The sequence below is a fragment of the Leuciscus leuciscus genome (assembly GCF_965113295.1).
Source record: "Leuciscus leuciscus genome assembly, chromosome: 19".
In the NCBI taxonomy this organism is placed as follows: Eukaryota; Metazoa; Chordata; class Actinopteri; order Cypriniformes; family Leuciscidae; genus Leuciscus; species Leuciscus leuciscus.
Window position 1 is genome coordinate 17,367,538 of NC_138743.1, and position 27,603 is coordinate 17,395,140.

Consider the following 27,603-nt stretch of genomic DNA (forward strand, 5'->3'; position numbering starts at 1 on the left):
TCATTCGACGGTTTGGAGGATACGGGAACTCCAGTGAGAGATTAAACAAGTGAAGCAGGAGACCACGCACACATCCCCGGCCTGCCATGACGCAAAACTCCGCTAGTAAGCTTCTAAATGGAGATACTGTTCACCGGACGAAACAAGACAAGAAAGCGAGCGGAAATGGGTTCGTGAAGAGCCATTGCGTGTTCCAGCAGCAGCAGAAGAGATACCGCCGCCCGGCGGAGAAGGTGAGGCCGCCTCCTGCCATAACGTTACACACACCCGGAAACACGCTCCAGTGTACACACATAGCAGCTGCTACTGCTGTTTACTATGGTTACAGTAAATAAATATATTCTGTTTCATATAGAAATTATAGTGAGTTACGGGTTTGTTATAGGAATGGAACGTTGATCGTGTTTATTTTCGTTTGGGTGCGGGTGCGGGTGTGGGTGTTTGGGTGTGTGATCTCATTAAAGTCTATCATTGTTTCAGGAGTTTTCTTCAGTTCAAACAGTTAACCAGCCGAAATGGAAATAACTAGAATCTTCTTTAGACGCCTATATATAATATATATAAAATATTTATATTTATACACACACACACACACACACACATATCATTTATGTATATATATATATATATATATATATATATATATGTATGTGTGTGTGTGTGTGTAAATATACAAACTAAAATTCCAAAATCATAATTTTATTCATATATTTTATCATATTTTAGTAGCTATTAAGTTAGTACATTTTATTTTTAATAAATACCTGGTCGGAAATTATAATTTTAATTATAATGCTTATAATTAACTGAAAGTAATAATAACATTTAATACGTTTAAAATACAGATTTCATGTGTGTATATGAATATATTTATATATACACACATCTTCCACAATATATGCGTTTTAAATGTTATTTAATGGCATCAGATTTTTTGTTTGTTTTTTTAATCAACAGCTATTGAAATATGGGTAACACTTTACAATAAGGTCCATTAGTTAACCTTAGTTTACATGAACTAAGAATGAACAATACTTATTCGGCATTCATTAATCTTAGTTAATATTAATTTCAACATTTACTAATACATTATTAAAATCAAAGTTTGTATTTGTTAACATTAGTTATTGCACTGTGAACTAACATGAACAGCTGTATTTTTATTAACTACCACTAACAAAGGTTAAAAAATACTGTAACAAATGTATTGCTCATTGTTAGTTCATGTTAGTTAATAATACATTAACTAATGTTAACTAATGAACCTTGTTATAAAGTGTTACCAAAATATGATAATAAAAATATGAATATGATGACATTGCAATTTCAGTTCAGAGATCATTATTCACAAAAATATCATAATTTAAGATAGCTATGTCTTGTTTGCAATCAATTTTGACTCAAGAATTATAGTTATTATAACATACCCTGAATTTGTGACAACATGCCCAGGTCTCATTAAAAAAATTTAATGTTTGAAAAGTTACTACATTTTAGAGATGCACCGATACAAATTTCCCCCACAAATCCCCCAATTAATGCTATAAACTATACAGGGATCCTTCTCATGTGGTACAACTATAATATTAGAGGTTAAAATTAACAACAGTGGCCAAACTGTTACATTCTGCTATTCATTTTCTGATATAATAATTACACAAAAAAATTTTTTTTTTACTGTTTGCACACAACTCAGTTGTACATAAGGTAGTTTTCCTAAACGCTTGACTTCATGACAAATTTATTCAAACATACAGCTGTTTTATTGATGTCTTTCCGCAGTTGAAACACTGATTGTGCGATTATATGAGACATGACACATTTCAGTATGTTGTACTGTATCTTTTAACATACCTTCTGATGTTCATTCATGCCATAACAACTTGTATTAAAGTGGAATCGATGTTACGTCACATTAAGAGCATCAAAACACCCTTTATTGTTTGACTTTTGTGATAAAATGGACAGAATTTGAAAGCTGAGACGTTTCTTATCACAAGTAACAAAGCACAAAGCTCCTTGTGTTTATTGGATGGGAGGCGCAGCGCACTACAAATAATGTTTGGTGTAGGGAAAACCACAGATCTGGCAACCCTGGCTTGAACCACAAGTGAATCATAGGGTCAAATAGAGCCTGCTTTAACATTGTTATTTATTAACTGTTAATGTGTTATTGTCACATAGACAGCCCTAAATTCAACATTTTCAGTCTGACACGTTTTCCACCTCCTTTTAATTGACAGGATATAATCAGCTCTGATCATTGGCTGTCAGCCAATCAGCCAATGAGTGAAAATAATTGTTTTTATCGGCCAATACCGATCGTGCATCCTTTTGAAATTTACTCAGTATAGCAAATTTCTTATATAACCTAAAGTGCCTTATTGCTTTTTCTTAACAGCTAGGATACTAAATCATAAAAAATATTAATATTTGTAAGCAAAATGTTTAAGTGCCATTCTTCTGCTAGAATAAACTGTCCTTTCCCTGACCTGTAAACTGAGATTAGTGGTTGTTCTCTATTGGTCTTGAGCACATAATATGTTAAACTGCTGTTTCTTGTCATAGCTGCTACTTTATTGTGAATTTTAACGCAGTCTGAGCTCCATATTAACCAGTCAGCATCCAGAACTGCCCGTTTTATCAAATAAATTGTTAGTTAATGTGCATTAAAGTAGTTGAACGTGTACTGAAACTTGGCTTTAATATATCTTCAAGTATTTCACATTTAAATATAGGCTACATGAACTAAATATTATATAAGGTTTGTTAATGACTTGGTTATTATGAAGTTATTATATACTGCCTACTTTTAATGCTCAGCATGAAAAGCCCATTAATGTTATTTTAAAGCCCATTAAAGCAGCCCATTAAATTGTGTTGAGTGGTTAAGAGATGGATAGATTGAGTTGTTTGGGGTTAGTGTTCTCTAGCGTTTGCTTGTCTCTGTTTTGCATTGACACAAGCTTGGAAAATAACAGTGTAGTGTTTTGTCATGTAACTGGAGCGAGCAGCGCTTTGTTCTTTGCAACCTGAGGATGTTTGCCCAGAGTACATGGGAGCAACAATTTTTCCATGAAAATGAGCGTGTTGTCAAGCTAGTTTTTCTCTTGTTGGGTCATTGAAATGGACCTTTGGGTCAGGTGTGCTGTGAAGCATTGTTTTGTTTTTTTAAAGCTAAACGCAAATGCACACGCACAAGTAGGTCTGGTCAGTATATTGATTATTAATATATATATATATATAATATTTAATAAATTGAATTGAAAAATTTCAGTTCCAAAAATTATGTTAATGTTAGATTCCTTTCTGTGAATCAGTTGTATAAACATAGCCATTATGTTCAGACTGTGTCTTAAGTACTAGTATGACCAACTAGCAGTCAGACTTACTTTTTAGTATCAAATTGTAGCTTACCAATCTAAGTTTTTATGTAACTGACTTAGGGACAGTTCACCCAAAAATGAAAATACTGTAGTTTATTACTCACCCTCATGTCGTTCCAAACCTGTAGCCTAAGAATTTTATTCATCTTATGAACACAAATGAAGATCTTTTTGATCAAATCTGAGAGATTTCTGTCACTCTATTGACATCTTTTACTAATCCATATGAATTGAGTGGTTTAGTCCAAATTTTCTGAAGAGACTCAGTCACTTTATATGATGAACAGATTGAATTTAGGCTTTTATTTACACATTGATCAGTGAACATAAACAGAAGCTCAACCGAACCTCCTTGACGCGCGAGAACAAACCTCTTGCTGAAGGTCAAACGTGCTGCGTAACATGAGAATGAACCTCATTGGTTCTTGCTGAAGCTCAAGCGTGCTGCGTAACACAAGAATGAACCTCATTGGTTCTTGCTGAAGCTCAAATGTGCTGCGTAACACGAGAATGGACCTCATTGGTTCTCGCAGAAGCTCAAATGTGCTGTGTAACACGAGAATTAACCTCATTGGTTCTCACACGTCAAGCGAACATGCTTGAGCTTCTGTTTACCTCAATTGATGTGTGCGTTGATGAATGATTTATGTGAATAAAAGCCTAAATTCAATCTGTTTATGATATAAAGCGATCGAGTGTCTTCAGAAATGTTGGACTAAACCACTCGATTCATATGGATTAGTTTTACAATCTCTTTATGAACTTTTTGAAGCGTCAAAGTGGTATTTGCTTAGCTGTCTATTGGAGGGACAGAAATCTCTCAGATTTCATCAAAAAGATTTTAATTTGTGTTATGAAGATGAACGAAAGTCTTATGGGTTTGGAACGACATGAGGGTGAGTAATTAATGACAGAATTTAAATTTGTGGGTGAACTATCCCATTAAAACAATTTTGAACAGTCTTAAAGAAAAAGAATGTGATGACTAACTTATAAGACCAGTCTTAGCAGTTTATGCAACCGGCTCTAGGCCAAACTGTCCGTTACAGTGAACTGATTAAAAAGCGATTCTGAACAATTTGTTTCATTGTTCAAAAATGTCATGACAGTCTCTATGTGGCATTTTTTCCATGTATTAAAATGTTTTAGTAAAACATAATATACAGTATATAGGTAAATATTGCTTTTAATTATCATATATTGTTGTATTGGTGTACAGAAATAAAAATTGTTAGCTAAATAATAATCTTTGTGTTCCATTTAGTAAAAATAGTGTTGTAAACATGCCTTTATTATTGATCATTTTTAATTCGATTTTAATTAATTTTATTCGAACTTCATTAGCGTTTAAACGGAAATTTAACAACTACTCAGGACATCCTATCTGTCTGTCAATCTGTCTGTTTTATGTTGTCAAAATATGGATATTTCGATATGTATTGATACTGAAATATCTTAAACGGTTCCAATACTCCTTTTCTGCAGTACTGATGCACTGATACCAGCTGCATTTTCTCACTCCCTCTTCTCTCCGACAGCACATTGACACACACCCGCCTCCTCTCACTCACTCGTCTCATTCGCTCCAGTTGAATAGTGCTTGTATTGCACATTATTTTAGTCATTCCCACAGGTTTCGCACTCACACCAAAAGCGCACACACCAGTGATCTATATACAACCCTCTACGCACACCTTGGCAATAGAATTGCCATTGGCTAGTCAATTTTTTTGTTTACTCGCCAGACTGATATACTCTTTACACACACACACATATATATAAATATGAAGACTTCAGATGCAAAAGCCTTTTAGACTTCAGATGCAAAAGGTTTCTACCCAAGTACCGGCATTTCTGAATGGGCTGAGGCTGGGATTTAGTGAGTTTGAAGTGAAAGTATTTGATGAACGTATACTATGTGCAGAGAGCATTCACTCTCATTTTTGACAGAGGTGGCTTTTAGAGGCTTTTGCATCACAGGTCTACATATATATTAGGGGTGTACTGATACACGTATTCGTATTGAACCGTTAGGTACGAGGCTTTCGGTTCGGTACGCATTACGAACCGAACGATACGGTGGCCGAGAGGTGCAAAACAAATCACAATCATGAAAACACAATACACAAATCCAAAAACAAAACTACAAACTATAAACACACTGGCAAGTCTAAAAACAAATTAAGAAGTAGAATGATTCGTTGGACCATTTTTCCTGACGGTGCGACCATTTTTTTATTAGCAGTCGTGCTGGCGCGACCACAGCGTTGCCCAACATCACATTAACAAAAACATTTTAGCTAACCGCTAGAATCCTCCTCACACAATGGACAGACGAATATGCATAGTGTCTCTGTTGGACATTATATCGATGGAACTCTTGTATGCATGGATCCAATGTCAAGACTGTGAATTTATGGCATGCTGCTTTTTATATTGTGTAAACTTTTTTTAACATCTCTAATTTTTTAAAATATATTTTTTGCTTTTTGTTTTGTTTTTGTCTACATTGTGTTTTACATTTTATTTGTATATTCTTGAAGTCTACCAGGGGTGGGATGGGTTCCAGATTTGTATAGTTGCTTTTTGCTCTGTATTTTTGTGTTTCTTGACTTTAAAAAAGAAAACTATATAAACAGTTGTTAAAAAATAAATAAAAAATCCATAAATATACGGATAAATGTAATAAATATCATAAAATATATCGTCCAGCCCTACTATAAGTAGTTTCAGTAGTTTGAGGTAACATTACTTACCCATATTTAAAGAATGGCTTTGTCTGCCTTGTTTCAGGGAGGAACAGTTTTGATAACTGACTGACTGGCTGGGTAAATATAAGACTTCCCCATATTTAGCAATGTAGGTTTTCCCCACAAAGACTTTCACGCTCAGCGCTTCCACAAACTGTGTTGACCCTGTGACGTGCTTCAGCTTTACGCAAGAAGGCTGATTCAGGATCTGGAACATTGGGATCAAGCCATTCTTTACCGGAAGGACAGGTTTTAGAGTAGGGTGGCCGTGACTTGATCACATGCTGTGAGCAGTTTCAGTCCAAACTGGATTTCACATTTTCCATAGAGAATGTGAGTGAGTGATTCAACTGTTATTTAGTTATGCAACTACTTCTGCGTTCTACTTGTTACATCTCAGAGTTTCCGGTAACAGTGTTCAGCACACCTACATATATGAGAACACAGATTACTGCGTTTATTTATGACTGTCAATTTATTAAAACAATTAATCATGTTCACTGCGTTAACATGAATTATCTTGACTTGATCCTTCTGAAATGTTCCTATAAATATATATTTTTCTTCCAACTGTGCATTCTGAATAATAAATAAATATATTTCCCCACTAACCTGCAGCAGTCCAGTGCTCGTCTTCTCATTAACAGTGTTTTTCTCTTACTGATCATATTTCATACCTGTTGAGTTCACATTTTTAAATGAATTTGCACACAGCGCTACTGCGGACAAGATTACAGCGGACAAAATAATCTTCTTTTTTGATCAGATTAGCTGTACATTAATTTTTTTATGCTGTTGATTGTGTGCTTTGGTTTTAATTATGTGGAACACTTTGTAATTAGTTGTTGTATGTTTAGATATCCTTTTTTTTTTCTCCCAACAGAACCATCATGCTTCACCGCTTTACAACAAGCCGTTTGCAGAGTCGTTTGAGGAGACGCCACTACTGGTGGCCGTCCTCACTTACGTGGGCTACGGCATCCTTACCATTTTTGGCTATCTGCGAGATTTCCTGAGGGACTGGAAGTTTGAGAAGTGTCATCTGGCCAGAGAGAGAGAACAGCAGAAGGTAGAGTTAAAAGATCATGATTTGTTTGTGGTGCTTTCCTTATTACCAAAAATGTATTTAGTTTTGCGCTTAATTAGCCATTTCACATAACAGATGTTAAATTAAGTCAAGACAAAATAACAACTGAAATTACACAAAATTCCCTGTTCAAAAGTTTACATGATTTCTGTCACCTGGATGTTCAACGACTGTTTTTATGTTTTGTGATAGCTGTTCATGAGTCCCTTGTTTGTCCAGATCAGTTAAACTGTCCACTGTTCTTCAGAAAAATCCTCCAGGTCCTGCACATTTGTCTGTTTTTCAGCACCAATTTCCAGCAGTGATTGAATTATTATGAGATCAGTCTTTTCACACTGAGGACTAGGGCTGAACGATATTCTGTTTTAACATCGACATCGCGATGTGCGCATGAGCGATAGTCACATCGCCGGAACATGCGATGTGAAGGGTAGTAGGTATTTCGGCTACAAAAAGGAGGATGTTGTTGACCAAAAATAGACACTTTGCCTGGAGTGTTATAAAGTTGTGGATGGTTGTCTTTTTTAAAAAGTCTTTTGTCTTTTATTTTTCATGTTCGCATTTATGAGGAAAAAACAATGTTACATGACAGTTCTCCATTACGGACGCGACCGCTCTGAAAGCGGCACTAAAAGACTTTCACAGAGACCTCAAACAGAAAGCACAAAGCCTTTCTTTAAAGCGAATTTCGTTTTGCATTAATTGTATCTTAATTTTAATCAGTGTTTCATTATCCAATTTCCTGGATTTAATAAATAAAAAGTAAATATAGCAGACAATAGATAATCACGACACGGAGGCGCCAGCGCCTGAACTGGAGCTTAAGCTATCATCCATGAACCGAAACTCAGCGTATAAGGTAGCCTACTCGCCTCACACACAAAAAAAAAAAAAAAAAAGACATATCTATTATCTACAGAAATCTCTACTTTTAAACAGAACCATTCAAAACAAAATAAAACGATGTAATCTGTATGAAATATGCATTTCTCTCCGGCGCGTTCACGACTGCGAAGATCGGGAGTCACTCAGTATCTTCAACTTCATCTTTGCAGCCGACACAGAAAACACTTGTTTATTAATAAACAATTAAAATGTCTCTCATTGCAATATTTTACTTATTCATAATCATTACTTTTGCTGGTTCTTTGTGACAGCTTTTAGGTGCCGTTTACATGAACGCGTCACTGCATCAGCACCGAAAACATAGAGAGAGAGAGAGAGATTTTAAGATTAGAGAAATACGATTTTTTTTACTTATTTTGTGGAATTATAGCCTAATGAACCAACAAACATCTGTTAAGAGCGCCGCCACGTTGGATTGCGTAGAACGTTCACCGAATTCTGACAGAAATATGTTCTAATTTTGGAATAAAATATTAAGTGACCTTTTTGTCACTTGTAATGAAGCTTGCTTATTAGTGAAATTATTAATATCATGGAATGGTAATTATTGACTTTAGCCTGGATTGATGGCTCGCAATATCGCAATATATATCGTCGGGAAAAGAATATCGCAATGTAATTTTTTTTCCAATATCGTGCAGCCCTACTGAGGACAATTGAGGGACTCTATTACAAAAGCTGTAAATATTGATGTTCAAGAAGGCATTTATCTTTTGGGAAACATGCAGCTATCTTATGTAGCTTATGAAGAGCACTGCTAAACAAAAAATAAGAACTTGTGGTCAAAATAAGAACATTTACCTCAATTACCATGTTCAAATGTTTACAACCCTGGCTCTTGTTATATTTTTCTTTTGATGTTGTGTTCCCAGGATTTTGTTCCACTGTACCAGGACTTTGAGAACTTCTACACCAGGAATCTGTACATGAGGATCAGAGATAACTGGAACAGGCCCATATGCAGCGTCCCTGGAGCCAAGATGGACCTGGTGGAGCAGGTCACACCTGACTACAACTGGACCTTTGAGTGAGTGTTAAATTGTGCTTACGCCAGGAAGTGATCCAGTCTACCAGATCCCGTCAGAAGACATCTGTTTGGTTGAAATCTAAAACTTATCAACAGGGTTTTGTCTGATATGCTAAACCAGTTAAACACAAGTTTGTGATTTCCAAACTTGTCAGCACGAAGTGATGGTAAATATAAGCAGAATTTATTGAAGGATCTTAGTTGCGACCACTATAAATGTGACAAGGGTTATTTTAGCAAACCAAAGACAATGGAAAATGACTGCTTCACAACATCATGCTGTGACGTTAAAACCTTGACAGGGCTCGACAATAAGGACTGCCCGATGGCCCGGGGCCAGCGTGAAAGACACACGGGCCAGTTGACGGAACTTGCCCGATCGGGCTAGTGCTGGATCTTCACAGAAGTTGATTATTTGCTAATTTTTAAGCTTTGCGCATTTAAATATTCAAGCGAACGTAGAACCGAAAGTACCCGCGTCTCTCAGTTTAGTTCTCGTGGGCTTGTCATAAGTTTTGTGTACACAGCAACACGCATCCAGAGCGTGCAAATACTCTTTCACATCTTTCTGAGCTTGCACGGACATATACACACAAAATTGTAAAATTGCCGTCTTGTCGAGTATCATCGTAAACATAGTCGATTATGTCTTAGGTGAACTTAAACATATGAGATAAGATGCATGTGTATCAACATATTGTATCCATGCAGCTCTTAAAGTGACAGCAGCCTAATATTCCTGCTGCTGACTGTTATTATATGTTAATCAAACAAAAGACAGAAAAAAAGCACTCACTGCTCTTGACTGAATAACTGTGATAAGGGTTTATCTATATTTATGCAGTGATATTTTATAGTTGATTACTATTTCTGTACCTGAAAATCTAGTTTAGACCTACATTAAAAACCTGAAAAGAACTGTTTATCTCATTTGTATTATGTTTGTTCTGTTATATTTATTTGTGCTATTGCTCATAATGTTCTTATTTTATTACTGACTGTCTTTAACAATATTTAAAATGTATATTTAAGCTAGTAGTTTTTGGTGTCATAACCTTATTTATTAAGATTACATGGATCAAAAACAACTAAAACAATAACTAGGCCTACTTTATTTAATTTAATTATGTATTACTTTTTTTTGTGATGGGGCCAATTTTGGCAGAGCAAGTAAATATTTGGGATACTTGAGATGGAGACCTTTCGCTTATTACTTTTGAAGGAACCTCAGAGCACAACATAAGATTACTGGAACAGTAATAGAAAATTATATAAAATGATTCAAATGAGTATATATATGTGGACAGTAATAAAGCTTAAAAGACAAAACAGCAGGAATGGATATGTTTGTCATCTTCGCTTTATTTTTCACAAAGCATTATTTTGCTTCGCTTCAGCTATGATTATTAGACATCCACATTTGGGGGCGGAGCAATGAAGGGAGGGGTGTGTTTGATTGGGTTGGTTTCAAATATCAACAGTGTTTCTCAGAAATCGCTTGCTTGCGTCTGTCATTATTATTAGTATTAATTAGTATTTTTCAGATGCTCAGATTATTCCATGTTCTTTCCTGCAGACACACAGGGAAGGTTCTGAAGGATGTTATTAATATGGGCTCGTATAACTACCTGGGCTTTGCTGAGAACTCCGGCACATGCGCTGACGCTGCCTCTGAGTGCACTGTGAAATATGGCGCGGGGGTGAGCAGCACCAGGCAGGAGATGGGTAATAAATCTCTCTCTATCTTTACAGCCGTTACTTCTCTGGTTTAATAGGGGACAAATAATGGTCTGACACTTTTGGGGTAGGTTTTAAATTACCATATACTTGGTCCTCTTATAATATTAATCAAGACTTTGTTCTAAATTTTATGTTGTCTTGATAATTTTCTACCCTCTCACTGACCCTTAGAATACTTATTCATATATTCAGTTTCTGTTAGACACATTTATCCCACGGAATGAGGATTTGCTTTTATGGTGAAATGGTGGATAAGAAATGTGCAGCACTATGAAAGACTCCTATTTCTTATCAGACCTTTATCATTGTGTCCTTGCAACATGTTTGGAGGTAGAGTGCTAAGAAGCTGATTTTCATTCCTTTTTTTAAACGTGTTGCTCAGTGGAGACTTAAAAAAACATTTAACAAATACTTAAAGGGATAGTTCACCCAAAAATGAAAATTCTGTTCATTTACGATTATATACTCACCCTCAAGTTGTTCCAAACTTGTATGAGTTTCTTTCTTCTGCTGAACACAAAACAATATATTTTGAAGAATGATGGTAAACTAACAGTTGACTGTAGCCATTGACTTCCATAGTGTATTTTTCCCATACTATTGAAGTCCATGGAGCCCATAAACTGTTTGGTTCATTTTTGGGTGAACAATCTCTTTAACTACACAATTACTCGAAATGCTCATTCGTAGTCAAAACTGTGCTAATTCATGAACAAGTTTATGAAACATTTATGAAAAGTTTTACATGTATCATATATATGGCCTGTGAACTGGGGAGTTTTGAGTTGTAAATATTGGAGTATGATGCCTGCACAATGGATCTATAGTAGTTTATTTGTGTTGCATCATTGAGATATTTGTTATATCTTGTAGGAAATCTTGACAAGCACGAGGAGCTGGAGAAGCTGGTGGCCAGGTTTTTAGGGGTGGAGTCATCCATGGTGTTTGGAATGGGCTTTGCTACAAACTCCATGAATATTCCTGCGCTGACGGGAAAAGTAAGGGTATTACTATAAGCTCAAACATTAAATCAAATGGAATGCTACGAATTTCCTTTTCACTTCAAAACAAAGCAGGGTGGGAAGGATCATTGGGGTTTGGCCGTTCTGTTTTTGTTCTTTTATTTAAATACTCCCAAAGGCCATATCTGTTCCTTGACAGATTTCTTTGGCTCACACTGGTATTTTGTCACGTAACATGTTCTTGAAAGCCTTTATGCTTTAGAATGTATACACACATTCCTGGTTTCATTCACAAAAGATTTGATAACATTCCAACTTGTCCTGCCAAATACAAAATTAAACAACATTTTTCCCCCACCTGGAAATCCTGTTAAATCAGGAAAAGAACTACTTCAGTGGGCTTCAAAAGTACTCATTGATTTTGAATGTAGGATACAAAATGTAGTATAAAGAAAAAAACAAAATCATTATGATGTTAAATAAATTCCCATTTGGACTAAATGTAAGGCAATATAAACAAGAGCTTGATGAACTTGAAAACGTTGTTATTTTCAGAACTCAAAACTTCCATAAGGGACATTTATTGTAACTGAGTTGCAAAATTCTTTCTGAAAGTTTGCAATTTCTTGTTATAAACCTGAGTACATTGACACATGACTTTCCATGTCAATGACGTTTAATCTGTGTTCAGAAACTTGACTCATTTTGTCATTGTAAAGTAATGAGGAAGCACAGGTACCATTATTCCTAAACACCAGAATACAATTAAAGGTACAACTTTTGGCCCTTTAGCTGTTAAAAAACAAAACTGCATGCATTTTGCGTAAGAACATTGTTTTGGTTGTGCTTCGGCTCTGCATGACTCTGCAGATGAATATGGTTCTTTCTCATAATTAAAAAAGAGAGAGATTATCCTACTGCTCATAAAACATTCACTACTAGGGTTAAGAGGTATAACCAGTTTGATGAAAAATATCTCAAGCTGACTTTACTGCAGCTATACCCATTTATAGACATATTACTTCCTTCAAAATAAATTCCAGCACAGCTTTACAACAACAATAATGAAATGACCCTTCACGCTAGATATTGCTTAACTGTGAACTCTGTTAGAGAGTAACATATGAAAATTGATCTGTTCAATAAAATACCTTGCTCACCTGTTGAGTAATAACGTTCACGGGCGAGTGACGCATGTACGCAATTTCCCAAGAAATCCATCCCTCCCAGTCTAAAATATAAACACTTTTAATAGGCATACCATAGTGAATCAGGGTAATTTAAAAACACATTTTGGAAGAAGGATTGATGATTATTGATTCGTTATTTAAATTTTGAACAAAAAAAGTTGCATAGTGCACCTTTTAAGTTGTCAAACCTTGTGCTGTTACTGGTTATGTGTAGCACCTGCAACTCTGCATAACCTTTCTGAAGAATCCCAGTTCACTGATCATTTGAGTAAAAAAAGGGTGAAACATTTTTATTTATCTCCTCAACTCAGCACTGGGGACTTCAGCCAACCATTTTAGTGTAATTTAATGTGCATTCTTGCTTTTCATTCAAATTAATGTGTGTGTGTGTTAGGGCTGTCTGGTCTTAAGTGATGAGCTCAATCATACGTCTCTGGTTCTGGGTGCCCGACTCTCTGGCTCTACCATCCGTGTATTCAAACACAACAGTAAGTTCATGCAAATTTTTTGCCCACACTGAAAGTAAAAGCAAAACAATCAGAGCCAAATTGGATTATATTTGATGTTATACAGGATTGTGGACCAATGTGAGTTCACAGTCGGCTGTGCTACTCCCTCATTACTGAACACTTTTGTTTTCGGAATAAATTAATCATAGGTGATAAATGTACAGGTGAATAGGCATTTTGCCAGTGTAAATGAAAATAATGCAATAAAATTATGCCTTGCTTTGTTTTGTAAGCTGCTCGCTAAGAACAGCATCTGAAAGTTGAGAAGCCTGGTCATAAATAAAAAAATGTAACCATTATTTTCAGATATGCAAAGTCTGGAGAAGTTGCTTCGGGATGCTATCGTGCACGGCCAACCTCGAACCCACCGGCCCTGGAAGAAGATCCTCATCCTCGTTGAGGGAATTTACAGGTACAGTAGACATCTTTTCCACCCGTCTTTTCAGACTTGAGCAGTAACCTGATGTGATTTGTGCAAAAACATATGCAAAGGAAGGCTGGTTTGCATACTTTTTCTGGTTTAGAGGAAGGCCATTTCATAATTTTTGTCTAGGAATTGCTAGAGGCAAGCAATAATAATAATGATATCATATTTACCACATGTACATTCATTGTAATGCCAGAGGAGGATAGGATGGAACAATGTTAAAATAAAGCTGAAATGTAAATTTAAGTTACTGTTTTATATAATCTTGTTGTTGAAAAATATTGTTTACTTCCTGGCTATCAAACAGTTCAAAAGCACAACATCATAAAGACTCTATTTTCACAAATTGCAATATCTAGTCCTCTATGGCCATGCATTAATGTTACACCTGCGTTCCTCTTTTTTTTTAGCATGGAGGGCTCAATAGTACGACTTCCTGAGGTCATTGCCCTAAAGAAAAAGTACAAAGCTTACCTGTACCTGGATGAGGCGCACAGTATCGGGGCACTAGGACCAAGAGGCAGAGGTGTGGTGGACTACTTTGGCCTGGATCCATCTGACGTTGACATCATGATGGGCACTTTCACCAAGAGCTTTGGTGCTGCTGGAGGATACATCGGAGGAAAGAAGGTTTGTCGACAGTTTAGCTGTCAGTCCAAATTCCAGAGTTTATAAATGGCGTAGTGAATAATTCTCTCTTTTTATTTGTTTGTTTATAGGAGCTGATCGATTACCTCCGGTTACACTCTCACAGTGCAGTTTATGCTACCTCAATGTCCCCACCAGTCACCCAGCAGATTATCACTTCTATGAAGTGCATTATGGGAGAGGATGGCACCACATTAGGTGAGTTTAGAATTTTATTTAAGATCCGTTCTAATAAATATTACCTGGGTGGAATAATCTTTGTGTGGGTTTTATTCTAAATATTATTTGTAAGGTAATACCTAATATAGTAGTAATAGTGTAATTGTACATTTAAAGTCTGTAATGTCAAAAAGAGCCAGTAGATGGCAGCATTAACTCAGAATACTGTTGAAAAATTCAATCCAATTATGTAACCAAGGCCCAGTTCAAAAAGTTTAATTTGGATCAGAATAATCTAGATGTGGAAATCCCATGTTTTGCAATCAAATCCATCTTACTTTTGTACTGTTTTTTCAAAGCAAAATAGGACTAGATCACCACTTTTTCAGATTACCAAATCTGGATTTACCCGTGCTCTAAATATGGTTACATTACACAATGTAGGCTGCTAGCTATGTAAAGAACTATAAGTGTTTTATTTGAAGAGAAAGAAAACAACAGAAACCAACAAACATCTCCCTCCTTTTCAAATTTCTATGAACAGTCAGACCCCTACAGAGGCACTAAAGGGACATGGTGATGGGGAAAAATATATATTTGAATGCTTTTGCATTTTTTGGCAAAAAGTTTTGCATTCTTCCAAGAAACTTTGCACTCATTGGCAAAGAACAAACGTATTGAGAGTGAATGCAACATTTCTTGAGAGAGTGCAAAAGCTTTAAAATGAATTTTTCCTCTCATCTCATATTTTTTTCTCCCATTACCATGTCCCTTTAGCCCCTCATGTGACCCACAATTAAAAACAAAGATATACCTACTATCTTTATTGTCCATTGTTTAGGATCACAGAAGATGGTTTGTTTTGTAATATACACAAAAACACACAAGAAAGTACAGAGGTGAACAGCATTTGAGCCAAAGTACATCATGCAACGATGTTTGTTATAATAATAATACCTTTATTTATATAGTACTTTTAAGCGTTTCACAAAAGGCAAAAAGACAGGAAGAGCATAACAAAATATAAAACCAAGAACATAATACATAAAAATAAAATAAAAAACCCACAAGAATCTAAATACTTCACAAAGTAGTAAAAGCACATTTATACAAATACATTTTTAAAAGAGACTTAAAAAAAGATAAAGACCCAGTAGATCGAATCTCCATTGGCAAGCTATTCCATAACATTGGTACCCTGGAAATCCAGAGTTCTCGCGAGAGCACAAGTTGAATTTGCTCAGCGAGTTTACTCTGGCGTCGAGTAATGATGCTCATTAAATATGCCCTTGTGTCCGAACTGCACCAGTCACATCGGGTTATCTGACATAGGCGGGCCAGAGGCGAGCTAAACAGATGTCGACAGCGCTGTGACGTCGAAGTCATTAGTAAACATTGCAAGATGGCTATGGATGAACACCAGTTGTTTGAAACTGCTTTGGCCGCTAAAATGAACGAGTTAGACTTGGCTTTTTATCTAAAAGAGAAACAGAAGACGTCGCACGAATCGTTCCTTTGCAAGAAGGGCGTTTTTGCTGTTTTGCCGACCGGATACGGCAAGAGTCTAATCTACCAGTTATCTCCGCTGGTAGCTAAGCGTATGGGGCTTGTTGTGATTGGTCGTAGTGTTATCCAATAGCGTGCACGATTTTCAAATGCATGCTTGGTGCCGCCCCTCGAGCTGGCCGATTTTCATTAGTCGATGCAAGACCAATAATCTTTCAGATTTAGGTCTGGATTTCCAGGCTATAACATTGGTGCCTTCACCGCAAAAGCTCTATCACCTTTTGTTTTATATCTAGGTCTTGGAATAGCCAACAATCCATATGTGAAGATCTGAGACACCTGACTGTTTCATGAGGTCTAAAAAGTTCTGCTAAATACTTAGGTGCCAAACCATGAAGCGCTTTATATGTCAATAATATTATCTTTTAAAACGATCCTAAAATGAATTAGCAGCCAATGTAGTGAAGCTAAAACTGGACTGATATGATTTAAAGATCTAGTTCGAGTCAGTAATCTGGCAGCAGCATTTTGTCCCATTTGAAGCCGTGATAAAATACTTTGATTTAAAGAAGAAAACAGGGCATTACAATAATCCAGGCGAGATTAAATAAAAGCATGACTAAGCATTTCTGTGTCTTTAAATTTTTAAATCTGTCTCAACTTGGAAATATTTCTTAAAGGTGCTCTAAGTGATGCTGGGAGTGTTGACATTCGAATTGTCAAACAAAACGGAGGCTAGCTAGACCCTCCCTCCTCCTCATCCCGTCTCCTCCCTCCTCCCCTCCCTTCCGGCATAAAGGAAAGTCAAAGTAATCACTAAAAACAAAGTTAAGTTTTCTGATACTTCATTCAATGTGTAATGTCACCAAGTTAGATAAATGCTTTTATAAATTGCAGAACAGAATGCAGAAAAAGAGAAACATTATCTTAAAATTGTTTCGCCACCTGAGGTTATAACTATAACGTTAGCTCCCATACAAGGATGCAATAATAGCAAGATAACGTTAGCTTCGCGTTTCCCAGTGAGCATAAACAACGGCGGCGGCGTAAACAAATTTAGTCAAAGTTGTCAATAGCCTATAAATGAACATTCAAATCCATAACAAACAGTGGGTGAAAACAATCATTCACACAAATTGTCGCCCTACTGTGAATTTGCTTGATCATTTACAATAGAGATTGATCGCTAGCTGCTAGAAACATATATGTTGTATTCACCAAAGCTAACGCTGACTGCATTGCATAGTTCTAGCTAATTACATCCTTGTGTTGGTTTGGCGAACATGAACGTCAATTTAGAAAGAAAAATGGATTTACCTGTTCTGCAAAAACAGAGCAACTGAATGTCGGATTGGAAACCCTTCTGCCGGCGGAGTTCTCGCCACCTTCAAAAGGTTTTTCCGATGTAAATTCGGGACTTCGCGCGTCCCTTATCCTTGTCCCTCTTCTTTACAATTTGTTCATCGGAACGTCGTCTCTTTAGTCGTGTGTCGGCCATAATTCAAACTTCCAGCATGCTTCTCTCTCGTCTCTCCTCCACACCCCCTTCATGTCCACGCACACTAACCCCCAAACCACACCCCTCAAATAGTTCTTGTCGGTGATTGGCTGGAGCACTGTTTGTTGTGTTTCGTGGTGCGGGTGAGCCCAGTTTGTTTTTGTTGCCGTTTGTAGAGCCTGTGGTGTCTACAGAGACCGCGTTTTTTTACAGTGTGTTCAGGGGACAGGCAGCTAGCGGATAGTGAGGAGATGTTTGCTGTATGTGACAAAAAAATGTTTTGGCCTAAAAAACGCGTCACATCACTTAGAGCACCTTTAACTAATAAAAACAAGATTGAACAATCGTATATGATATTCAAAATTAAAAATAGAGTCAGTGGCATCTGAAATCAAGCTTGTATAGCTATTAGCAGGAATTATTTGCGTCAATTTACTTGAATTCCTAGAACTTCATGAAAATTTCCAGTGTTGAAAAGTGCTAATTATCTGCAGTCACTCAATCTTTTTGAGTTTGTTTAGGAAAAGTAAACTCGATGACTCAGCGATTGGTTACACATGCTAACTTCATCTCTGCTGATAGTTTGAGGCAGCAAACTCAGTTTCACCCCTGATTGATTCAGCAGGGCGTTCGTTTGGAAAACCACATCTATACCCCAAACACACCCCCACACACTCACAATTTGTCTGGAAACTCAAGCCCTTTTGAGGCTTTAACGTGAGAGAAAGAGGGGCGAGCTTTCCTCTTCGTGGGATAATGGATGCTGATGGACCTTGAAGACTTAGTGAGTTCCTTCAGCGCTAGGGCAGTATAGTTCTTGAATGTGTTGGAGAGGACTTATGGTATATGTATGTGAAGAGAAGGATTTCTGAGGTTCTCAGCAAAGAACCTTGAAGAAACCTCATCTCCAGCTGATTTCTGTTGCTCAACTTGTAGAGCACAGCACTAGGAACACCAAAGTCATGGGTTATATTACACATACTGATAAAATGTACAGTTTGACACACATTAGGAGTAGTGAGTATTGAACTCACACACACTACAAACTGTGGACACACACACACACCCAGAGCAGTGGGCAGCCATTTCGCTGTGGCGCCCAGGGAGCGATTGGGGGTTTGGTGCCTCGTTCAATTTCCTGCTTCAGTCATTTCCTGCCGGTATTGAGAATCGAACCCACAACCTTTGAGTTACCAGTCTGATTCTCGAACCATTAGGCTACGACTGCCTAATACATTGATCGCTCATAGAAAGTGAGCAAAGAACGCTAACTTTATATCACTGAAGCTGTCAATCATTTCAGTTCAGCGTGTGCACTCATGTGAAAACTCCTGTTATTAATGAAGCTTATGAAACTGCATAATTAATTTCTTATTTACAACATTTCTACACTTTGTTGGTTATACTGAGCGGTGTCGAGAGAAAGTGTAGAACTCGCGCTGAACAAATCTATGCCGTTTTAAGCGGATTTCTTCTGCGCAGTGACTCATTTAAGCACTTCTGGTTGACCATTGCGTTCATGCGCTCAACAGGCATGTCTGTGATTGACTACAATTTTCAACACTTCAAAAACGCATTGTAAGTTATGTCCTTTGATGCACCGGGGTAAAAATTAATATTATGCTGTGATCAACACTTTTCATGCTTAGGTAATCGAGATTTGAGATTGGGAATTTTTCCGATTAATTGTGCAGTCCTAGTTCCTGTTATGCTAAAATACAAAATGTATAACCATCAGACATGGCAAACCTGTTCATCATATCACCCCGCACCCATAGAGGACATCTTTTAAAGTCTGCATGTACAGTATGTCAGAGTAAAACCTTCTCGAACGAGATGAAATGGAGGGCTTAGGACTTAATGTAGGACTTAATTTTTTCTATTAGAAATTGATTCAGTTGTCACTTTCTATTTGCTGTGATCGTTTCATATGAGTGACAGGTTGCTGTTTGGATTGAAACTGTAAGTGTAAACTGCTCTGGTTATTGGACAACCGTAGTGTTGAGTGGTGCAGGGATGACATCAGAGACCGCAAGTCTAAATCGCATCTTATTCCTTCAAGGTTTTCCTATGGGATTTTATAATGGGGTTTTTCTATTTATGAGTAAAATAAAGCCTGTGGTAAACATAACTTGACGATACTTTGGCGTTTTGTTCTACAATGTACACTGCACACACTCACACCTCAACCTGTCTTGTCTAGTTACTTATTAAAAACATACGTTTTCAAAAATGAACAACTGTTTAAAAATTTGTGTTTCGCTGTGGGTGTGTGTAATTTACATTGTAGAGCAAAACATCAAAAATATCGTCAAGTTATGTTTACCACAGGCTTTATGTTACACATGAATCGAAAACCCCCATAATAAAATCCCCATAGGAAAATCTCGAAGGAACCAGTGGTGAATTAAGGCCTCATTATACTTCTTCGTCGGACCTACGCCGGAGCCTATACGCCGTAGGCAACGTGTTGGTTTTAATTTATACTATTAGTTGTTGTCAGCGTTGACGCGCACCTAGGGAGCATGTGAAACCCCGAGGAAGCGGTTCTGGCAGACCAATCACAGCGCTTGCGTCCGCGTAGAATTGACGCGTTGTTACATTTTTGTAGAGGTGCACGTCAGGGTACGCCGAAGGTTACGCGCGCTACACACAGCCTACGACGTAGCTACGGCGGCAGTTCGACGCAGAAGTATAAATAGGCCTTTAGTCTTCCGGGTTCTGACATTATTCTTGCCGCTCTCTATTACCCAGCACTCGTGCCGAGAAGAGATGTTGTTGCGGAGCATATTAACTTTTTGATTAAAGATTACAACGACATGTTTTGTTTGTTTTTTGTAATAATAGTGTCATTTTATATATAATAAATACTGCAATATTCCATAAAAAAAGGAAATGTTACCAGCATTTCCATCTAGCATTTTGAGCATTGTTGAACGGATTTTTAAACACCTCTGATTGGCCATTGTGTTCACGTGCTCAACATATATGTCTATGATTGGCCATTGCTGGTATTGTCACATTTTTAAATTTCAGTATTGACTTGGAACCGAAGTCTGTACTTTTTGATCTTCTACTGGAAGAATGGCACTTAATTAATTTACTAATAAAATACCTGTTGAATACAACAGTTGTTCCATTGCGGTTTTAGAGCAAGAATAAGTATTTATTTCTAAACTTTACGAGCAACAGTAAAACCCTGGATCAGCATATTTTGTTGATCCTGGAACAACATTCCTGTCTGAAGTTCTAACCTTATCGCTAACCCTAAACCTAACTCTACCCATAACTTATCCCTAAAATCAGAGTGAAATGATAGGTGAACAACACTGATGTAGAAGCACCTAACCCTGGTTGTAAGACAGATCAACAAAGATGTTGATCCAGAAACATGTTGCACTTGGTGAAATCATCACGTTCAGTCATTTCCTCGTAGTTGCTGTGGGTTGAGTTTTTCAATTTTCTCTTCAAGCCTCTACCAATATTCTCAATCCTGAATATTGTGAGAGAGCTTTCCTTTCTCAGGAGCCCCTCACTATGAATGGAATGTCAAACAAGTGAAAACTAATACAGGAGAGTATATCTCTACCTCTCCCCAGAGGATCATTCTGCAGTGCTCAAAGTGGATTTGAATTCCTTTGGCTTCAGATAAAACGGCCTCCCCATTTTCATTTGCCATGTGCTGGTATGGAACTTGGGGGGTGGGGGGGGGGAGGTAGCATGTTTGCAATTTAGCTTTTCTTCATTCCTGTTGTTGGATATGAATAATGTATGAACGACGCAATACAAATTACAAAAACCCTGCTTTGATACATTTTTTTTTCACCACGTGAAAGTTGTCAGTCTGAGCACTTACAAATGTAACCACACACCCCTCTCTCTCCCTTAACAACCCGTACAATTTGAGCTTTAATTCATGTTCATGCTACAAAAAGTGTGGGATGAGTTTACACGCTGCAATTTAATACTTATGATATGAATTATGAGCAATAGTACTAAACCAAGCAAGCACCATTAATTACAATAAAAAGCAAGAACACAATGTCTTGGAAAGGGTCAGAAGCTGGTTTTCAGTGATGATAATGAATTTTATTTTCTCTTTTATGCAGGTCAGGAAAGACTCTGTCAGCTGTCAGAAAACACAACCTACTTTCGCAGGAGATTACATGAGATGGGTTTTATCATCTATGGGAACAATGACTCCCCTGTTGTACCCTTGATGCTTTACATGCCAGCTAAAATCGGGTCAGTGTCACTTTTTGTTCAACTGAATCATGGCTATTGTATTTGATAAGATGCTAGCTAGAGGATTAAACAGATTATTTTTAATGATTTTTAAAGAATAATTTCTGCTTGATTCCATCTTTGCAGGAAGCAATTGTATGTTTTGTGTGGATGTGTGTGTGTGTGTGTGTGTGTGTGTACCTGGTATTCCCTACGTTTTAAGGACCAAATGTCTCCAAAAGAATAGTAATACCAGTTATTTTTGACCTTGTGGGAATTTTTTTTTATGTACAAATGCAGAAAGTTTTTGTGATGGGTAGGTTTAGGGTTAGCCCTCTGATGGTTTACGGGGTCTTTTTGAGGGGGGGGGTTCAGTACAAAAAAATGCTAAACTTTGACAAAAATATTTTATTTTTGTTATAATTGTGATTTTATAATATTTAGATATGAATCCAACTGAATCCAACTTGTGAAAAGATATCTTTCAGGTAGTCAAATAGCAAATAGCATATAGTGGAGCTCTATGGCCATCTAGTGGTTAAAGTGATATTTTTTTTATTTTAAAACTGCATTTTCCAAAAAATGGGCATAAATGTTACATTAAACCATTTAAAATGATCCATGTTATCCCCATGAATGAAAGTTAGAAATCTGGGTCTTTTATAAAGTGAATTTTACATCAAATGCTGTTTTTTTGTAAAAAGCTTATTTAAATAAATATTTATTTATTTATTTATAGAAATTTAAAAGATATCATAAATTCTCCAAAAACTGCACAAATGTTGAGTAAAAACATTAACAAACAGAATAAAATTACATTTGTAAAAAAAAAAAACTATTATCTTGTTACAAAATTAAATGTTATTGTCTGGGGTCTCTGGAGACCCCAAAAAACACGAGTGTAGACATAAATATAGACCATCAGAGGGTTAATGAATACATTTTGTGTGTTTGCTGTTTAGAGCATTTGGGCGTGAGATGCTGAAGAGGAACATTGGGACAGTGGTGGTTGGGTTTCCCGCCACACCCATCATTGAATCCCGTGCACGTTTCTGTGTTTCTGCCGCCCACACGAGAGAAATGCTTGACACAGTGAGTATCACATGAACACTAATGAAATAATAATTGCAAAAGTAATGACAAAAAAAGTATTTTTGTTTTTCCATTTTGATTTCAGGATAAAATGGTGTCCCGAGATGTTCTTGATAGGTTTTATTAGATTCATGCATCAATCTGTTTATGTATTAGGCATATGGAGAGAAGAAAACATGCAAATGATGAATAAAAATACCTAGTCTTGTTGGCTTTCTTTTTAACTTACAAACTAGTTCTTAACTTTACCTATTGGCTCTCATAAACTGTTAATTTTGATAGCAAATTTTGATTCAGTTTTAGTTTGACTAAAATGCCATTTAGTTTGTCATATTTCAGTCATCTGAATTGTTTTGGTTTTAGTCAAAAAGACAAAAAATCTAAAGATTTTGTCGACTAAAATCTAAGTCAGTAAAAGAGAAACAAAAATAAGAACAATTAAATACAATAGAACAAAGATACAAATGAAATAAACAGTGCTTTAAGTTTGTCAAGAAAGTCTGTCAGCAGTATTCAGGTAAGAAATAACACCTATGGAAATTAAATGAAGTGATCAAATGTAAAATAACAGAGCATATTCTTCATTGTATTTATCATCCTTATTAAAGCTACTAAAGTTACTCAGTCAAGATCAGTGAGTGATTTTCTCTTCTTTTTTTTTCTTTTTTTGTTTGTCATAACATTAAGGGCTCATACAGCAACAGGTTTATTAGGCTACTGTCACTTTAAAGGGATAGTTCACCCAAAAATGAAAATCAGCCTATGAGTTGCTCACCCTGAAGTCATCCTAGGTGTATTTGACATTCTTCTTTCAGATGAATACAATCAGAGTTATATAAAAAAAATGTCCTGGCTCTTCCAAGTTTCATAATGGCAGTGAAAGGCTGTATGTCTTTGGAAGTCAAAGCACATCTATCCATGATTAAAGTAATCCACGCAGCTCTGGGGGGTTAATAAAGGTCATCTGAAGTGAAGCGATGCGTTCGTGTAAGAAAAATAACCATATTTAAAACTTTATCAACTAAAATAACTAGCGATTTACGCCAAAAGAGTAACCCTTGACCTTGACTCACAACGTAATGATGGCAATTGACGCCTCTCGCGGTTCAAACAAACAGGGCTGGGCAACCGCATTCGTCAGAACGTTGTGCGTCAAGTTCAAGGCACGCACTGAAAACCATCTCGAATTGAGTTCTTTCACGTCTTCTTGCGCTTGAGTAGTTTACAATTGCTTTCATTTTTAAATTGGCAAAATGCATGCTTTTTATCTTACTTTTTTTAAAAAGCAAGTAAACTTTTTATCAATTCCTTCAAATGTCCTGGGCCATCCTACAGTTCTTTATTGTCGAGCCCTGTATTGTTTTGTAACTTTTCCCAGAGATTTCCGCTCCTCACGGTTTACAAATGGTCTTGTTTTCCTTGAAATCAAATGTGAAAATGTATCCATATGTCTGTTTCTCTTTCTCACAGATGTTGACATTTTTAAACATTTTCTAAGACATGCAGGTATGTTTACCCCGACGGGTAGATCAGTCACCATTCAAATGTGCGCATCTAACCTCCCTACCACACAAAGAGATTCATTGTGATTGAATCTCTTCCCAAATTCCGTTTTGTTCCTATTCATTGACGAAAAACTCAATAGATTTTTATTTATTTTTGTCATCAAAAACTGGTTTTTATTTAGTTATCGTCTCGGGAAAAATCGTCAGGGAAAAAATTACGTTGACGAAAACTATGATGGAAATCATCCGTCAACGAAATCAACACCTTTTATGTTAGATCTGTCCTTACTCAACCCCACTGCTAATGTTTTCAAAGCACACGAAGCGGCAGAGACCGCAAATCATTCATCTATGAAACTCTGACTCACCTCACAGTCCACCAGAGTACATAAACATTAAAGGAATAATTCACCCCAGAAATAAACATTGTCACCATTTAGCAAACCCACCCTACCAAACATTTATTCAAGTGTTAATAACTCCAGTGTCTCTTCTTTACTCTTTCAGGCTTTAAATGCCATCAGTGAAGTTGGGGATCTTCTCCAGCTGAAATACTCAAGAAAAAACAGGCCCGGAAGTGAAGGATCTGACTGTTTTTCGTATCTGGAGAGCCACCAGGACTAGCACTTTCTCACAATGGTCTTTCTTCCACCCCAGAGCCACATGTTTTTCCTGTTTGTCTGTTTCGTGTCTTAACTTATTTGGCATTTTCATGTTGATTAATTTCAGTGGATACTCATTGAAGCCCACTACTTGACCAAATTTCAAGTCTTACCTGGGTTCAGTAACCAATATTCATTTCAACGTGCAATATCAACTTAATAGAGACTTCACGTCTCTGTGTTCAGCATAAGAAATGACCCAGGATAAAAGGGAATGTGCATTAGCATGTTGTTCAACCTTCTACATTGTATAAAAACACACATGAGTACACAAAATCATTTTCTGATATTTAATAGTTTATTTATATTTTATTTTATAGTTTTTGTCTTGTTTTCCATTTAAAATATCTAAAACAAGATGAATTTACTCAGAGTTAGATTTTTTTTTTTTTTTACTCCATTTGCAAATAATGCTTTTTTTTTTTTTTTACTCCATTTGCAAATAAATCTTTTACTTAATATTTATTAAGAAAATAAACAAAATTGTGCTTTAAACAAGAAAAAAACAATATGCCAATGGGGAACAATTTGATAAATGTTACTTTAAATTGGTCTTTAAGGAAAGGGAAATTTAACTATTATGAGATTTTGATTTAGCAAGAAAACAAGACAGAAATCCTGATTATGAAAATGATTTTTCCAGTGTACAGAAAAACAATGACCCACACACTCCCACATAAATCTTTTAATGAGAAATAAGCTTGATATATACACTTCTGAAGGAGATAATTTATTATAGCTAAATTTATAGCTTAAGTAAATAAGAATATGACTTTTCATATCCATATAAATATATCCATAAATATATTAACACATTTATTAATACATTGCAGTGTATCTGCATTTAACATACTAGCTTTGGTCTTTTAGGTCTCCAAATCTTAATCTTTTTCAAAATGCACATTTCATTGCATTGAGTTAGCGATGTCTTAATGAACTTATATAGAGGAATACTAACATTCTCTGTTTAGTTTAATCAAAGCTTTCTATTATGGAAAACTATGATGTTTTATCTTAATTTGAATTGTGGTACTTTCTACAAATAAGGTACAGTTTGGTGTCCCTCATCTATATCCTCCTCCTTATTTGCTCGCTAGTTTTGATTTAACCAAAATAGGGGAACAAAATATTACAACATGGACACGATTTTGTGAAACGAGGGAACAAATTATTATATTGTGCACACGATTTAGTAAATCCAGACAATGAGTAAATCTATTGTGTGCATGATTTACTGGGAATGAAAATGTGCTGACGTATTAGTAACGAATTGTTAATTCGTAAATGTGTGTGTATATAGCTAGAAAATAGCAATCACACAAATTGGGATATTAAACTGTATTTAGACATGTTCCACATTTTGGTAATAGGCTTAACAACTGCAAACTGCCTTTCACTCGCCATCTGTAAAAAGTTTTTTTCCTTTGCACATTTTTATATATTGTTTTTAGAGTTTCAGGCCACTATTTGTACTCTATTTGTGGAAAGTGCCTTTATGTCTGTCTTGAAGATCTGTTACGGTTTGCATTTCTTGCGATTACCGCTTTGATATCTTAGCCAGGGCATTTCAAAAAAGAAATCTTCTTTGAGTCAACAGAATTAGGCTGACATTGTTCATTCAACATTTCATTATGTCTGCTGTTAACAGACAGCAGTGAAAAGATGTTCATGTTGCTATTTTAACATTAAGAGTTAAGATAATCTATTTTATATAATCTATTATTTAAACCTGTCTTGTGTTCTAACAAAAGTTCTAAATACGGGTCACTGATATATGAAGAGCACTGTAAAGTCTGTAATGTATGTATGATGATTTGGCTTATGAACGCCTGTCGGATGTACTTTTTTTTCTTTCTTTTTTTTTTACACACATTGTTTTTTTTCCTATTCCCTTTTTGTGTTCTGAAGTTTTGTTCTTAATCGGAAAGGCAGCTCTAAATATGTCTGACTGCAGATGTATGTAAGTGGGACTCTATGACCTCAGAGCTACTGATGACTGTTAAGAGATGCAGATATGACGTTGGCATGCGCTATAAGCAGCCTCTATAAATGAAAGTAATGCCACTGAATTGCATTCGACTGTGAAATCAAAGGGCATTCCACAGTTTTTTCCCTGTTTGTTTGTTTGTTTCTTATCCATTCTGAGTTGGAATTTTTCCAATATTTATCAAATATACATGCTATCATTGTCAGACTCGTCCGTGTAAAAAAAACTGGCATTTGTTGAAAGTGACTGTCTATTTGTTTCTGAAGATAATAAAAAAAAAAACATATATATATATAGTGTATGTATATAGTGTTTTTTTTTTTTTTTTTTATCCAGAG

General features: G+C 36.2%; 1 protein-coding gene across 2 annotated transcripts; it reads left to right on the forward strand.

The window, feature by feature from the left end:
* On the forward strand, positions 1 to 27,561 carry sptlc2b (serine palmitoyltransferase, long chain base subunit 2b). 2 transcript variants are annotated; one of them, XM_082148482.1, is made up of 12 exons: positions 1 to 233; positions 7,020 to 7,205; positions 9,002 to 9,156; positions 10,733 to 10,881; positions 11,770 to 11,894; positions 13,443 to 13,536; positions 13,864 to 13,969; positions 14,395 to 14,614; positions 14,704 to 14,830; positions 21,905 to 22,040; positions 22,982 to 23,111; positions 23,197 to 23,742. In XM_082148482.1, exons 1-12 carry the CDS (start codon positions 87 to 89, stop codon positions 23,236 to 23,238), a joined length of 1,617 nt encoding a protein of 538 aa, XP_082004608.1. In that variant the 5' UTR covers positions 1 to 86; the 3' UTR covers positions 23,239 to 23,742. The 2 variants fall into 2 exon arrangements, with proteins under 2 accessions (XP_082004608.1, XP_082004607.1); XM_082148481.1 differs by lacking the exon at positions 23,197 to 23,742 and adding an exon at positions 25,124 to 27,561 and having other exon boundaries at positions 2 to 233.
* Positions 27,562 to 27,603: the final 42 nt, after the last annotated feature.